General features: G+C 43.3%; 1 protein-coding gene across 2 annotated transcripts in view; it reads left to right on the forward strand.

Annotated features, from left to right (window-relative positions):
- The window catches only part of asap2a (ArfGAP with SH3 domain, ankyrin repeat and PH domain 2a), a 59832-nt gene that overhangs the window by 44111 nt on the left and 3007 nt on the right, over nt 1-12714 (forward strand). The window contains exons 13-27 of one of the 2 annotated variants that reach the window (XM_041953261.1): nt 759-807; nt 1134-1300; nt 2654-2787; nt 3405-3499; nt 4396-4585; nt 4793-4878; nt 5308-5423; nt 6836-6903; nt 7020-7127; nt 7690-7924; nt 9044-9196; nt 9453-9558; nt 10694-10752; nt 10906-10985; nt 11968-12087. In XM_041953261.1, the coding sequence (XP_041809195.1) occupies nt 759-807; nt 1134-1300; nt 2654-2787; nt 3405-3499; nt 4396-4585; nt 4793-4878; nt 5308-5423; nt 6836-6903; nt 7020-7127; nt 7690-7924; nt 9044-9196; nt 9453-9558; nt 10694-10752; nt 10906-10985; nt 11968-12087 (1766 nt within the window). The remainder of the gene's footprint in view (nt 1-758; nt 808-1133; nt 1301-2653; nt 2788-3404; nt 3500-4395; nt 4586-4792; nt 4879-5307; nt 5424-6835; nt 6904-7019; nt 7128-7689; nt 7925-9043; nt 9197-9452; nt 9559-10693; nt 10753-10905; nt 10986-11967; nt 12088-12714) is intronic. The other variant, XM_041953263.1, reaches the window with a different exon arrangement.

Here is a 12714-nt window from a genome sequence, read left to right on the forward strand (position 1 = left end):
AAGATTTGCTATGCAGCCGTGTGGACTTTTAAAGGTTTTTATGTTCAGCAAACCGGAGATAAGATGATTTTTTTTAGTCGCTGAGATATCAGTATTTTTTGCTACCGACATTAATTGAGAAAAGATTTAAATAACAAAATGATAGTAGTTTCTTTCCTACATAGTTTGTGTCAAAGAAACTAAGTTAACAGCACTTTTGAAGCTGCGCACTCTGCAGACTTTTCCACTACATAAACTTTATTAACCATTTATTTGGACTCAACAACCTGCTGCAGGCTTTTTTTCTTCTGTCTGACTATGAGATGTAACTAATAACACTTGTAATGCTTTAAAACATTTTTTAAACATTTTTTGGGGCATTTTAAGCTTCTTATTATCAAGACACTACAGAGATGACAGGAAGTGATTGGTGAGAGAGAGACAGGGAATGACATGCAACAAACATTGCAGTTCATGTTCTTTTAAGGTTTGACCAGTTTTTCCATGCATAAGAGACACGGGCGTGGAGCTGGAGAGGCTAACATTCAGCCGCTGGAGACACGACATGGTTTAACTTCGGATACACTGATGTATAAATAGGCCTCAGTCTCCATGGTTACTAGTCATCTGAAGACAGCTGAAAGAGTTTTGTTTGTTTTTCTTTTGTGTTTAGCAGTTCATCCTCAGTCTGACCTGTCACTTTTTACTCCATCTTTTTACTTTTTTCTCCTCTCCCTCTTCTCACCTCTGTTGTGCCATTCATTTCTTCTTTGTTTCAGACGACAGAACGTATCACTTTCAGGCCGAGGACGACCAGGACTGTCAGATGTAAGTGCCTGTTCCTTCCTTCCCTTTCTCTGTGTGTGTGCGTGCGTGCGTGTGTGTGTTCTTGTCCAGTCTTGTGCCTAAGTGCATCCTGTTTACCACCTCGGCCACTTTCCACACACTTCCTACCTCACACCCAGACAGACGCTCGGCCTCGTCTTCACCTCCCGCCTTCTACTCCCGTCTCTCCATTTTTAACTCCCTCCATTTGTCTTTGCATGACTTTGTAACCCAGCTGCTCTTGTCCCCACCTTCAACCCACTTCTCCTTTTCTTCTGTCATTTTTCCCACTTTCGTCTGCCTGACTTCTCCCGTCTCCCCTCCTCCAGCTGGATCTCGGTGCTGCAGAACAGTAAGGAGGAGGCGTTGAATCAGGCCTTCAAAGGCGACCAGCATGTCGGCGAGAACAACATCGTGCAGGAGCTGACCAAGGCGATCCTCGGAGAGGTCAAGAGGATGACGGGAAACGACGTGTGCTGTGACTGCGGAGCGCCCAGTGAGTGGCACAGAAAAGCCCATCGCCTCATGAATGGTCACAACAGCTCTTTAAATGATTGTTGAGGACAAACACGATCACACCCGTGGTTTTTTATGTTTTAAGCTTGCTAACTACAAATCGGGCTTAGTTACGTTCATGCCTTTTTTCCAGAGCATACCAGAGTTTTTCTACCTTCGAGACAACATTTACTGTTTAATTTCACTGTGGCTTGAAAATGCACATGCACAGACACGATACTTGTTTGAGATAAGTAATCCAATCACGACCATTTCATTATTGTTTAGATTTAGTTCTTTAGTTCTACATTGCAGACACTGTTTGGAATGTGGGATATCTGGCGTTCATTGAGTTTTTCCAGAGTTCCTGCAAGGAAATAACCAAATTCACATTTTTTTCAATGCCTTAAAAAACCCCAGATCATTCTTGAAAACACCACAGAGCTTACTTTCAAAGATAGCGCTGGCCAGAGCTGAATGTAAGGAACGAGGGATGAACGATTGAAGGACATACTGTATTATCGAGCAGGATAAAGCTAAAATGTGTCACAACATGCTGTTGTAAAAGGAGCATTGTGGTGATGCTCCAGTCTGCAAATCAAGACGAGGACGGGATCAGTCTGGATCTTACAGTTAATATCCCCGGTTCTGTGTTTAAAATGTAACCTCATTTATTGCGAGAAAATCCCAGGAATAACAGGAAACCCTTCCACACTTGTCTTAACTGGTAAAAAAATGTACACCAACAGTTTTTGCAGTGGAATTTGAAGCATATTTTAAGACTGAAATAAGTGAACAGAATTGATTTGCTGCCTGGAAACCAGTCTAACAATGTGTGGTATGCTTTTGGAAAGTGTTATCGGTGATGTGTATGCATAGCTATGAGCTGACGCGTGTAAAACCACCGGCATGGTCTCGGTATGGTGAGTCCTTGGCTCAGAGAAAGCTAAAACTCCTGCAGACTGGATCCTCTTCATTTGTGGAGATATGCGGTCACTTTGGAATCAGTTTTTTTCAAGTCCCATGAAATTTCCTCCTGCAGACCTGCATCTGTTTTCACATACTGTACATACACATACAGCATATATCCACACATATTCTTAGTATCTGGGCCAGACTTGGCTACAGTTCAGCTTGGTCACTTTCCCCTGACATTGTGTGCTGTGAGATAGTAAAAAGCCCCTCAGGCAGCTATTAAATTGCCAGAGCTCGCAGCTTTTCACAAGGACACATCAAAAATTGGCTCATGTGCTGCAGAAATGTAGTGGTTTTTGCCCAAGGAGTACGTGTCACCAGCATTCCTCTCTCCCTCATGTGTCGTTTTACCTCTCTATTGTCTTTGTCTTTTTCTCAGACCCCACGTGGCTGTCCACCAACCTGGGCATCCTCACCTGTATTGAATGCTCAGGGATCCACAGGGAGCTGGGTGTCCATTACTCCAGGATCCAGTCCCTCACTCTGGATGTACTCAGCACTTCAGAGCTCTTGGTAAATCACCAAATCTTCTCCCTGAATCACTTTGCGTCCCATTTCTCGTCACAGTTTGAGTCATCTCATCGCATTGATTTTCCTGTAGAAACCTCTCAAGAGGTTTTTAGGCAGGATGAAACTGGAAGGGAGGACAGGTGGGAGTAGATAAAGCCAGGGAGAATGAGGAGGAAAGGGACAGGAGAGGGAGAGGAAATCATGAGTGGCATCCTCCCAGGCCTCCTCTCTTCTCTCCTCCGGGATCTCTGAAAGTCTATACTCTCAGAATAGCTGAGATGTTTTTTTGGCTGTTCTAATCACTGTTTGGTGTGGAGATTTACCGCCTGTGGGACGGTCGGGATTAAATGCTTCCAGTCGTGATTGCTTTCCTCGGTGTTAAGACGCCAGTCGTGTTCCCCGCAATCAGACGGGCGTTGTGCTGTGTTTGTTAGGCTCCAAACACACACACGTTAGGTTCTGTACCACATCCTGATGGAGCTGTGAGTTGAACTGGCAAACATGATGACTTGAATTAATGCATGTGGTGCAGAAAATGGCGAGTGTGACAAACTTTAATATATGTGTGTGTGTGCATGTGTGTGCGTGTGTGTGTGTGCGTGCGTGTGTCTGCTCCACAGCTGGCCAAGAATGTGGGGAATGCAGGCTTTAATGAAATCATGGAGGCTTGTTTAAGTGCTGAAAATGTGGTGAAACCCAACCCAGCCAGTGACATGTAAGTCACCTCTCCGACTTCTCTCCTCCACGCTCCATCTCTCCACCTTACCCTTCTCCCTCGACTCTCTCCCCTCTCGTTTGTATCACATCACACTCTTTCACAGCCGATCAACAACTGGTAACACCATCAATGTGATATAATGGCATATATTTCAGTTTCCGCTGATTAAAACGTGTCCTCGTTGCTCCACACACACCTTCCTCACATTAATACATGAAACAAACAGTAAAGTCATATTTTCATCATGTTCTCTACTTTTTTTCCCACTGTTTAAGGACTGGCACTTTTATTTACATAACTTTGTTGCGCCCTCTTCTTCTTCAATGATATAGGGGTTTTCTGATTGGCGCCTACTGGTTATCTCAATGGTGCAACTCCTAATAATCACATAATCATAGTGGATGGAAACAAATATTCATCGGCATTTTCTTTTCTCGATTTTCTTGAAATCCGGTTACAGTTTGTGATGGAAACCCTGCTTGTATGTACAATATGACTGTCATTTAGCTGAAAGAGCTGTACAGTTTTATGCAGGAATGTACAAAACATCGACCAGGGAGTGTGTAAAAGTTCACAGTATTAAGTTTAAAAAATATGTGCAATTTGCAAGATAGAATCCATGAGATGTGTAGAGCGTAGACTTTCCACTAATGTAACGTTATTGAGGTTAAAAAAACATCTATCTTGAGTTAACAGAGTCCGAACAGAGTTTTGTGTCACACTTTTTACTCATTATGCCTAATTAGGAAACTCAAGCACTGAGACAGTAAACAGTTAATCACATAAATCTAATTTCATGTGCTTATTGTCCAGTTATCCCAGTGTTAATGCACATTCAGACCACAAATGATCCAGCTGTCACTGAGCAGCTGCCTCTCCACATCTCCCATCAGGCAGGCGAGGAAGGACTTCATCACCGCCAAATACACTGAGAAACGCTTCGCCAGGAAGAAGTGTCCCGATGCGACGTCGCGGCTCCACACATTGTGTGACGCAGTGAAGGCCCGGGACATCTTCTCCCTCATTCAGGTCTACGCAGAGGGAGTTGACCTCATGGAGCCCATTCCTCTGGCCAACGGACACGTCAGTACATGACATATTTAACCAAATCTGTCCTTCAGTGATGAATTTGACATTTCTTAGCTTTTCCACCGGGAGTTTGACTTCTTACTCAAAATAATCTGTTGCTACTTTTTGCTCTTTACCGTCTTCCGTGATTCTCCACAAACGCCTCACATTCCCCAGAGTGTTATAAAAACATTATGCAAATGTTTCATCTTTTTATTGCAGGAACAAGGGGAGACGGCCCTTCATCTCGCAGTCAGACTGGTGGATAGAACGTCTCTTCACATCGTCGACTTCCTCACTCAGAACAGGTAAACATAGCAGGAGAACAGCATTATAATACGTTTGCACTTCAGTTATTTGTCTCTTACAGAATACAGTATGCTGGAATGAGTTGCGACTGTGAAGCAAACACTTTAAAATCCTAATATTTTTTGAGACAAATTTCCCACACACTTGTGTCTCATTTTCTTCTTTTTTCTCTCTTTAGACTGACGATGTTTGTTTAATTATGAATTTTCCTTCTTTGTCTCTCTCTTATAGAGCTGTTTTTCTTTCTGTGTCCTACTTTTTAAAACAGTGTTATATTTTACATATTACATAACTACAAAATAACACTCTGGACAGAAATTAATTTCCAGTTTTTGTTTTTAACGGCTCGACAGGAGAAACCAAGACTCCATCCTTTGCCTCCTGTGTTGGGATTTAAAGTTTTCTTCTCTCTTTGTGTCCCTCGGCAGTTTGAACTTGGATAAGCAGACAGTCAAAGGCAGCACAGCACTGCACTACTGCTGCCTGACCGACAACAGCGAGTGTCTGAAGCTGCTGCTGCGGGGGAAGGCCTCCATAGAGATCGGTAAGGAAGCAGACTAACAGAACGCACATCGTGCACAGCCTAATTTTGCAGCCAGTTAATCACTGTAACCCACTTCTACCATGAATATCACCACAGTAACCACTTCTAAACCAAAAGCTTTACCACTGCATGTGTTGGAGCAGGAATCTGATCTGTATTAGCCACTAAAGTAGCAGCTTTGTTGTCTGAGCAAACTAGTTGCTGGGTGCTAATCAAAGTTACACAATGTTGCCAAGCAAATTAATTCCTGCACTTTGACCCTTTGTTTTTTACACAGACCTATATCATTACCTTCATGACTATAAACTAAATTTGCATACAGCAGCAAAACAGACACTGGCGAGGATCCTGGAGCAGAATGGGCTTCTGGATCACAACAAAGCTAACGCTGCAGTGTACAGACGCAAAAAGCAACATGAAAAAACAGTTACTGGCATCAAACCTGCTGCTCTCGTTCAAGCTAACCTTCGAAATAAACAGTAAAACAACATGAAACATGGCAAGAACAGAGCAGCTCCTGTCCTCTTAGCTTTGTGCAGGACCTCGTTGAGAAAGCAGTCCAAAGTAAAATGGTTAGCACACACGTATAAGAGTTTTTAGCTGGTTTTTAATCTGCTGGGTCATGGCTTCCTCGGGTGGGCGAAGTAGATGAAGGCTTTTGTGTTGGTTGTTGCAGCCGAGTTGTTGATGCAGAGAAGTTGATGTGCTGCTGCATAGTGACGTAGATATCTAAGGGAAGAAAAGACTCGACCACAGACACTGCATTTCAGGCAGTTCAGGAGCAGAGTTTTCTGTAGCAGAGAATTTGGCTGGGAATTTGGGCATTGTAGCTTTGCAGACGTTTTACAAAAAAAAAAGCTTTGAACACACTAAAGTAAAGGGAAAACCCCAAAAAGTTTAATATTGCCTCTTTAATACATTTGGTTATTGATACTTACATTTTCTACTGTTGCAAGATTTTGAATGCAGGCCTTGACGGAGCATTTTTACATTGTTGTAGTATTCAGTAAATGACCTCTGTACTTCTTCAACCACTGTCTCACACAAATGTTTTCTCTCACTGCCTCTCATCCTCTCTCTCTCTCTCTCTCACACACACACACACACCACGCGGTCCAGATCTTTCAGGTTCAGTTCCCAGAGGTGCGGGCTTTGCCAACAGACCATGGCAACTCTTTCTCACAACACTAATCTTTCTGCTCGGCTCCGACATCAACATAACAGCCAGATAATAGATACAGTGAGAAGGAGGACAGGGAGAAACCAGAGACTTGTTCAGTGTGGGAAACAGTCTAATTACACATTTCTCATGTCACAGTGAAATAGGAGGAAAGAAAATGGGCTGTGTGTTTGTGTTCATGTGGCATGTGGATACAACAGTGATTATATGTTTCTGTTGTTTTCCCTTCCAGCTAATGAGGCCAGGGAGACGCCGCTGGATATCGCTCGGAGGCTCAAACACCTACAGTGCGAAGAGCTGGTGAGCTCGCTATGTTTAGTCCCAGTTTATGCCTGCAAACATATTGCTTCCTGAGACCATGTAAGTGCTGTCAGTCATTCCTGTTTGTGTGTGTGTGGATTTGTTTGCATGTATAGCTGAACCAAGCACTGGCAGGGAAATTCAACGCCCACGTCCATGTTGAGTATGAATGGTGCCTGCAGCATGAAGACTTGGATGAAAGTGATGAAGATCTGGATGAGAAGGTAAGGCACATTTTTGTATGCAGAAGGAGATTTTACACAATGCAAAAACAGCTAGAGGAGAATATTCATGATGATGAAACCTAGTAAACATCCTGAAGAACCCTTAAGAAGAATTTTATCTTTTCTTTTGTTATTAATAAAGATAATAAATTATCCTCCAAATATAATAAGCTGAACTCATTATTCCTTTTGTACTTTCTAATTCATGCACTTGGCATATAAAGCAGTCCCACCACATTCTCTCTCTGTTTTTGCGATGCCTGAAAATACTCAACTTGTAGCATATTTTTTAAAACCCTGCATTGCCTTTGGTGAATTTTGGTCTCAGAAGGCTTTGCTTTTCATTTTCTCATCACCCCAAATCCAGCTTCGTGGCACAGACCTCTGAGCTCATAACACTGGTTGTGGAGCAGCTCATTTTATTTGCAAAAGAGTGGCAGCTTCATTTTCTATAGTAATCTGCTTTTAAATCATGTCTGCCGTGTACATTCTCACATTATGCAGTCAAAAATCTCACATCCATACATGCAAACCCTAACTTTGACCCACACTGACCCTCAAGCCCAGCCCCCATCGCAGAGACGAGCGGCCGGTCAGCTGTTACACCCCGAGCAGCAACTCCCATCTCCAGACCAGCCAGGGCCCAGCGGGCCGTGATGCCGCCGGCCTCGCCAAGGACAAGCAGCGCAGCTTCATGCCCAACCTGGTCAACAACGAGACCTATGGCACCATCCTCAACACCAACCCGCCTCAGCCCGCCACCACCTCTGCTCCTCCCCTGCCCCCGAGGAACCTGGGTAAGCTCAGAGCTAGAAGAATGGAAGATGTAGGTATTACCATTTGTAGGCAGGATATCATTATCATTTTATGAATATGTTAAAGTTGACATATATAAATAGATGAAAAAGTTGTCACTTATAATCCAGCTAAACCTGATAAGCTCTCTGATCTGAATCTGACCTGTTTGCGTGCCTCAGGGAAGCGATATTCATAAAATATGCCCTCAATGAACAACCTCATTTAGACCGACAGCGTCTGTGAGGGCCCAGTCTCATTTGGTTCTGTCTCACTGGTTTCCAAAGCCTTTGTGTCAATTACTATGCAGGTCTTAGTGACTCTTTGACCTGTTTCAGTATCACAGATGTCCTGCTGAATAGTTCAAAGCTTCATTCACAACATTGATATTTTGATTTTAAATCAACATTCGAATTCTAGGCCTAAGGCTGGGATTATTATTTCATCGTAATTTTATGCCTTTATCGGATTACCCTACCTTAAAGAAAGTTGATTCACTAAAAAAGGCTTAACCCATATATCCAAATAATCACTTAATTCAAATTCGAAAACTTCAGTGGAAGCTTCAGATGTAAAACAATGACATTCAGCGCCGCCCTGCTGGGTACTAAAGGAAAAGTCGCATCTGAGTCTAAATGTTGAAAATAAGCGTTTTGGGATACCAACTTCAGTGTCATGAAAAAGGTGTTTAAAAATGTGTGAAACTGCCAATTAGTATCTAAAACTTTTACTGACGAGCGTCTGTTAATGTGCTGCTGCAAAACTTCACTAAAGCTTTACGGGCCAGCAGACTGGCGACTCGTCCACTTCAGTCGGTCTTTAATAACATTAGTGGCCGTCTGGAGTTCTGCCAGCAGGACGGAGGAGAAACAACCAGCTGTGTTGCCCACCTCGCCTCACCGCAGCCCCCAGCCCCGGCATTCTGCACATTCCCTCTCCCCATTAACTGTCGCTTTCAATTACACTCACATGGAAACGGCCAGACTTTTAAAGTGGACGCTGGTTCTCTCTCTCTCTCTCTCTCTCTCTCTTTGTCTCTCTCTCTCTCTCTCTCTCTCTCTCTCTCTCTCTCTCTGTTTTAATCTTAATAAGCCTTCTCTTTCTGTGTCTCTCTGTCTTAGTCCAGTTATCCGGTCTGGGGGGGATTGGTCAATCTTCAGCGTCCAGCAGCTGGAAGCCCGGTTCTTTAGACCTGGTTGGCCGACAGAGGTCGTCCTCAGACCCCCCCAACATGCACCCACCTGTCCCACCCATGAGACTCACTTCAACCGGAGGTATGGACCCCAATAGACTCATCCCTGCTTCTTAAACTAGACCTATAGAGAAGGCACATCTTGTATATTATAGGCCATTATGTACTCAATACATTACTGTGAGGAGGTGTTAAGTGTTTGATACAATCACCTGTAAATTCTTTGCAGGTGCTTTGTTTGAGTAAACTCAGTGCAATGTGTCTTCAAATTGCTTTTAAGGTCCAGTTTGCAAAGATATGAGACAAAAACAATGAGGGTGTATCACTGTGTGTCCCAGGTCTGGGTCCTGCTCCTGTCGCGAAGATGGAGACCATGAGCATACAGTCCAAGTCGAGCCAAGGACCAGCGGGGTCCAGAGCAGTGCCACCGAAATCTCCAGCAGGGTAAGAACAACAGTTACCTAAGCAGTCTGTGTTCAGTGGTGTTTTTGCAGCTGCAGTGGCTTCCTCTCGGGCAGATAAGTAGTGTTAAACTTATCTGCTGCCGTTGCTATGCAGACAATGTTCAATCATACATTTCAAAACTGCCTGTTCTACTGAATTTCCTCAACTCTATAAAAGACTGGATGGCAGACAATTTTTTAAAGCTGAATGCTGAGGAAACAGAGGCCCTTATTTCTGTCCCAGCTGGCGTTGTCCAGAAGGTGATGGAAAGTCTTGGGAAAGCATGGGAATTGTTTGATTTGCTCCTGTTTCGACCAGCTGAGCATCATTGCTAAACTCTGGCCCTTTGTGCCCAGAGCTGAGATGGAGATGATTATACTTGCATATATTTTTTATTTTCTTTTCCACCCGTCTTACCAAGACTTTCCTAAAGGTTGGCGCTCTCTGTCATTGGACCTTTAAAAAGCAAATCAAGACCCATTTGTTTGACTTGCTTTTGTCAAATTGCTGAATGTTTTTACATATTGGTCTTTTGTTTTTAGCTGGTTGTCTGCATTTAATGTCTGTTGCTCTGTCACTTATTTGCTTTTTGATTTATTGTGAAGCACTTTGTGACATCTGCTTATTCCCTTTCTTCTCCGTCTAATCCTTCTTCTTAGTCTTCTAATACTTCTGCTAATTCTACTCTTCCTCCTTTGTCTTCTTCTTGATATTGTTATTGTTATTAGCAGCAGCAGCACTGGCTTCCCAATAGTAGCACACAGGGAAACAGTAGGTTGATATAATTCACTACACATACTCAGTGCACTACCTCAGGAGTTGTGTATCTTGCTGTAGTAAATCCTTGTCCTGTAATGTGGTGTTTGTTGTGTGATGAATGAGCCCACACGGCTGCTGTTTAGCCGCTTCATTAGCTTCCAGGCTAAGCTCTGCGTCGAGCCAGACGAGGGATAACTCTCCTCCACAGTCGCCCTTTTATCTTTTTTCTTCCCACAGGGCTGACGGTGGTGCAATAAATCTCTAACAGAGCTGGACAGTTCTGTCTGTTAGATTCTTGTCTTTATATGACTATTACTCAGTTGATGAGAGCGCATTTTTTAATGTGATGTTTTTTTTTTGTTTGTTCATTTTACAGCAATGATAAAAGCTTCAACCGAGGGCCCCTAAATCGAACACAATCTATCGAAAGACCGGGTGAGTCTACAGATAAGAGACAGAAAATATCAAATCCAGTGTACAGAGAGTTACACTCAAGTTGTTTTACTATCAGTCAGGTCCTGTTTCTTCAGTGGAGACGTGGAAAGTTTTTTGTTGTCATTGTGATATAATTTCCTCTTCCTGTTCCAGCTAAGGAAGTGCCAGGATGCCCCCAGAACTCCATTGGTCAATCTCTGCCTCCAGCCCCCATGCCGAGGAAGGCCTACCCCGTGAGTTTTTCCTCTCATTATCATTCAGATAAAGTTGATTGTAAAGCGCTTATTCATTCATACCGCTGTACCGATTCACTGGCTGCTGATTTCCCAACTCATGGTTTATTTAGTTATTAGTGTTGTGCAGTTCCCTTCAGCACGCTGCAGGTCGGCCTGTCGTCTGTGTTTCCAGTGTCTGCATGTGCAGTAAATTTCCTTCCTGTAAGAGACAAAGAGCTTCTTTCTCAGGTTTTGTAGAGAAGCTTTCTTTTGGGGTTTTTAAGGTGGAAGAGGGAGGTTAATTTACAACTTTCTAGCATACAAGTATGAATGGTAATGAGTATGACATTTCTTTTAGTTTGTCAGTCAGTGTAGAATACAAGAATCACAGCAGCTTTTTCTTTGCTTTCACTTCGCACCTTTGTCTTAGAGCCTGTGCAGCCCCACTTACATGTTATCACTGCAAAAAGCAGCTGCTTTAACCTTTGGTCACTTAATAAATTCAAATCGAACCAAAATCACATTGCAAAAAAATTACTAAGAAATTAGTTTGGTCAGAGATGAAAAAAACTACACAGAAGAGGTACAGAACACACCAAGAAAAGCAGTGGAGACGAACCATACAAGTCAAAATGTTATTTGTGTATTTGCATTTAGAGTTTCCACCGCGTTCTGAAAAGTTGCATTATCCTTATTATGTTGGCTAATGATAACAGACTTTATTGCCATTCAGCCTTCACAACCCAAGACCAGAAAGGGCTTAACAATCTCTACAGCACACAACACCCTCTGTTTTCACACCCTCAAGCCGAACAAGGAAAAACGGGGGTTAAAAAAGAGAAACAGTCCCAGAAGGCCCTGTTCAGCCCTGAGACCCTGAAAAACTTTATCTTGAGAACAGTGACTCTTACCAACTTCATCCTCTCTCAGTGTAACATGACAAAAACAAAAAGCCCCCAACTGTCTAAGACAAACAACGATTGAACCATTTTCCTCTCAGAAGCAGAGGCCAAAGCGAGTGAAAGCCATCTACAACTGCGTAGCCGACAACCCAGACGAGCTGACCTTCTCTGAGGGTGAGGTGATCGTGGTGGACGGAGAGGAGGACCAGGAGTGGTGGGTCAGTATCTCTAAGGCTGCAAATTCAGTGTGTGTGTGTGTGTGTGTGTGTGTGTGTGTGTGTGTTTCTGCATTTGGATTCTTACATTATGTTCTCAGATTAAAGCACAAAACACTTCCCAGTCCCACTCATGTCCCACTCTGGTCCCATGGATGTCAATGCACTCGGTAACCATGGCAGCTAAAGCAAGAAGCCATGACCTCACTCTGGCTGATATTCCCCCTCCTCCTCTTTTTCCGCCTGCTGCTGCTTCCTCTGTGGAGCCCCTTGTGTGAACCATCAACCAGCTGCAACTTGTTTTCCTCCGAGCCACCTCTGCAGAAATGACCGTATTTAGTCACTCTCTCTTTCTCTGTCCGTGTCCCTGCACGGACCCTGAAGTCCCCCGAGGTCGATCTTAATATCAAAATGAAAGCACAGTAATAAGGCGGCGCAAACAGGGAGATGAAGTCATCTGTGGCGAGTGTCACTGTGGTGCTTTAATTGCAAGTTAAATTGGTCTTTTAGCTGGAAAACAGACCTGTTAAATGAGTCAGGTTACCAAGATTCATATTTAATTCAAGAATATGAGAACATGGCGTGGGAGAAGTAAAATAAATGACAGAAATATTGTCTTTGTACTGTTTT

Source organism: Chelmon rostratus, chromosome 15 (assembly GCF_017976325.1).
Source record: "Chelmon rostratus isolate fCheRos1 chromosome 15, fCheRos1.pri, whole genome shotgun sequence".
Classification (NCBI taxonomy): Eukaryota; Metazoa; Chordata; class Actinopteri; order Chaetodontiformes; family Chaetodontidae; genus Chelmon; species Chelmon rostratus.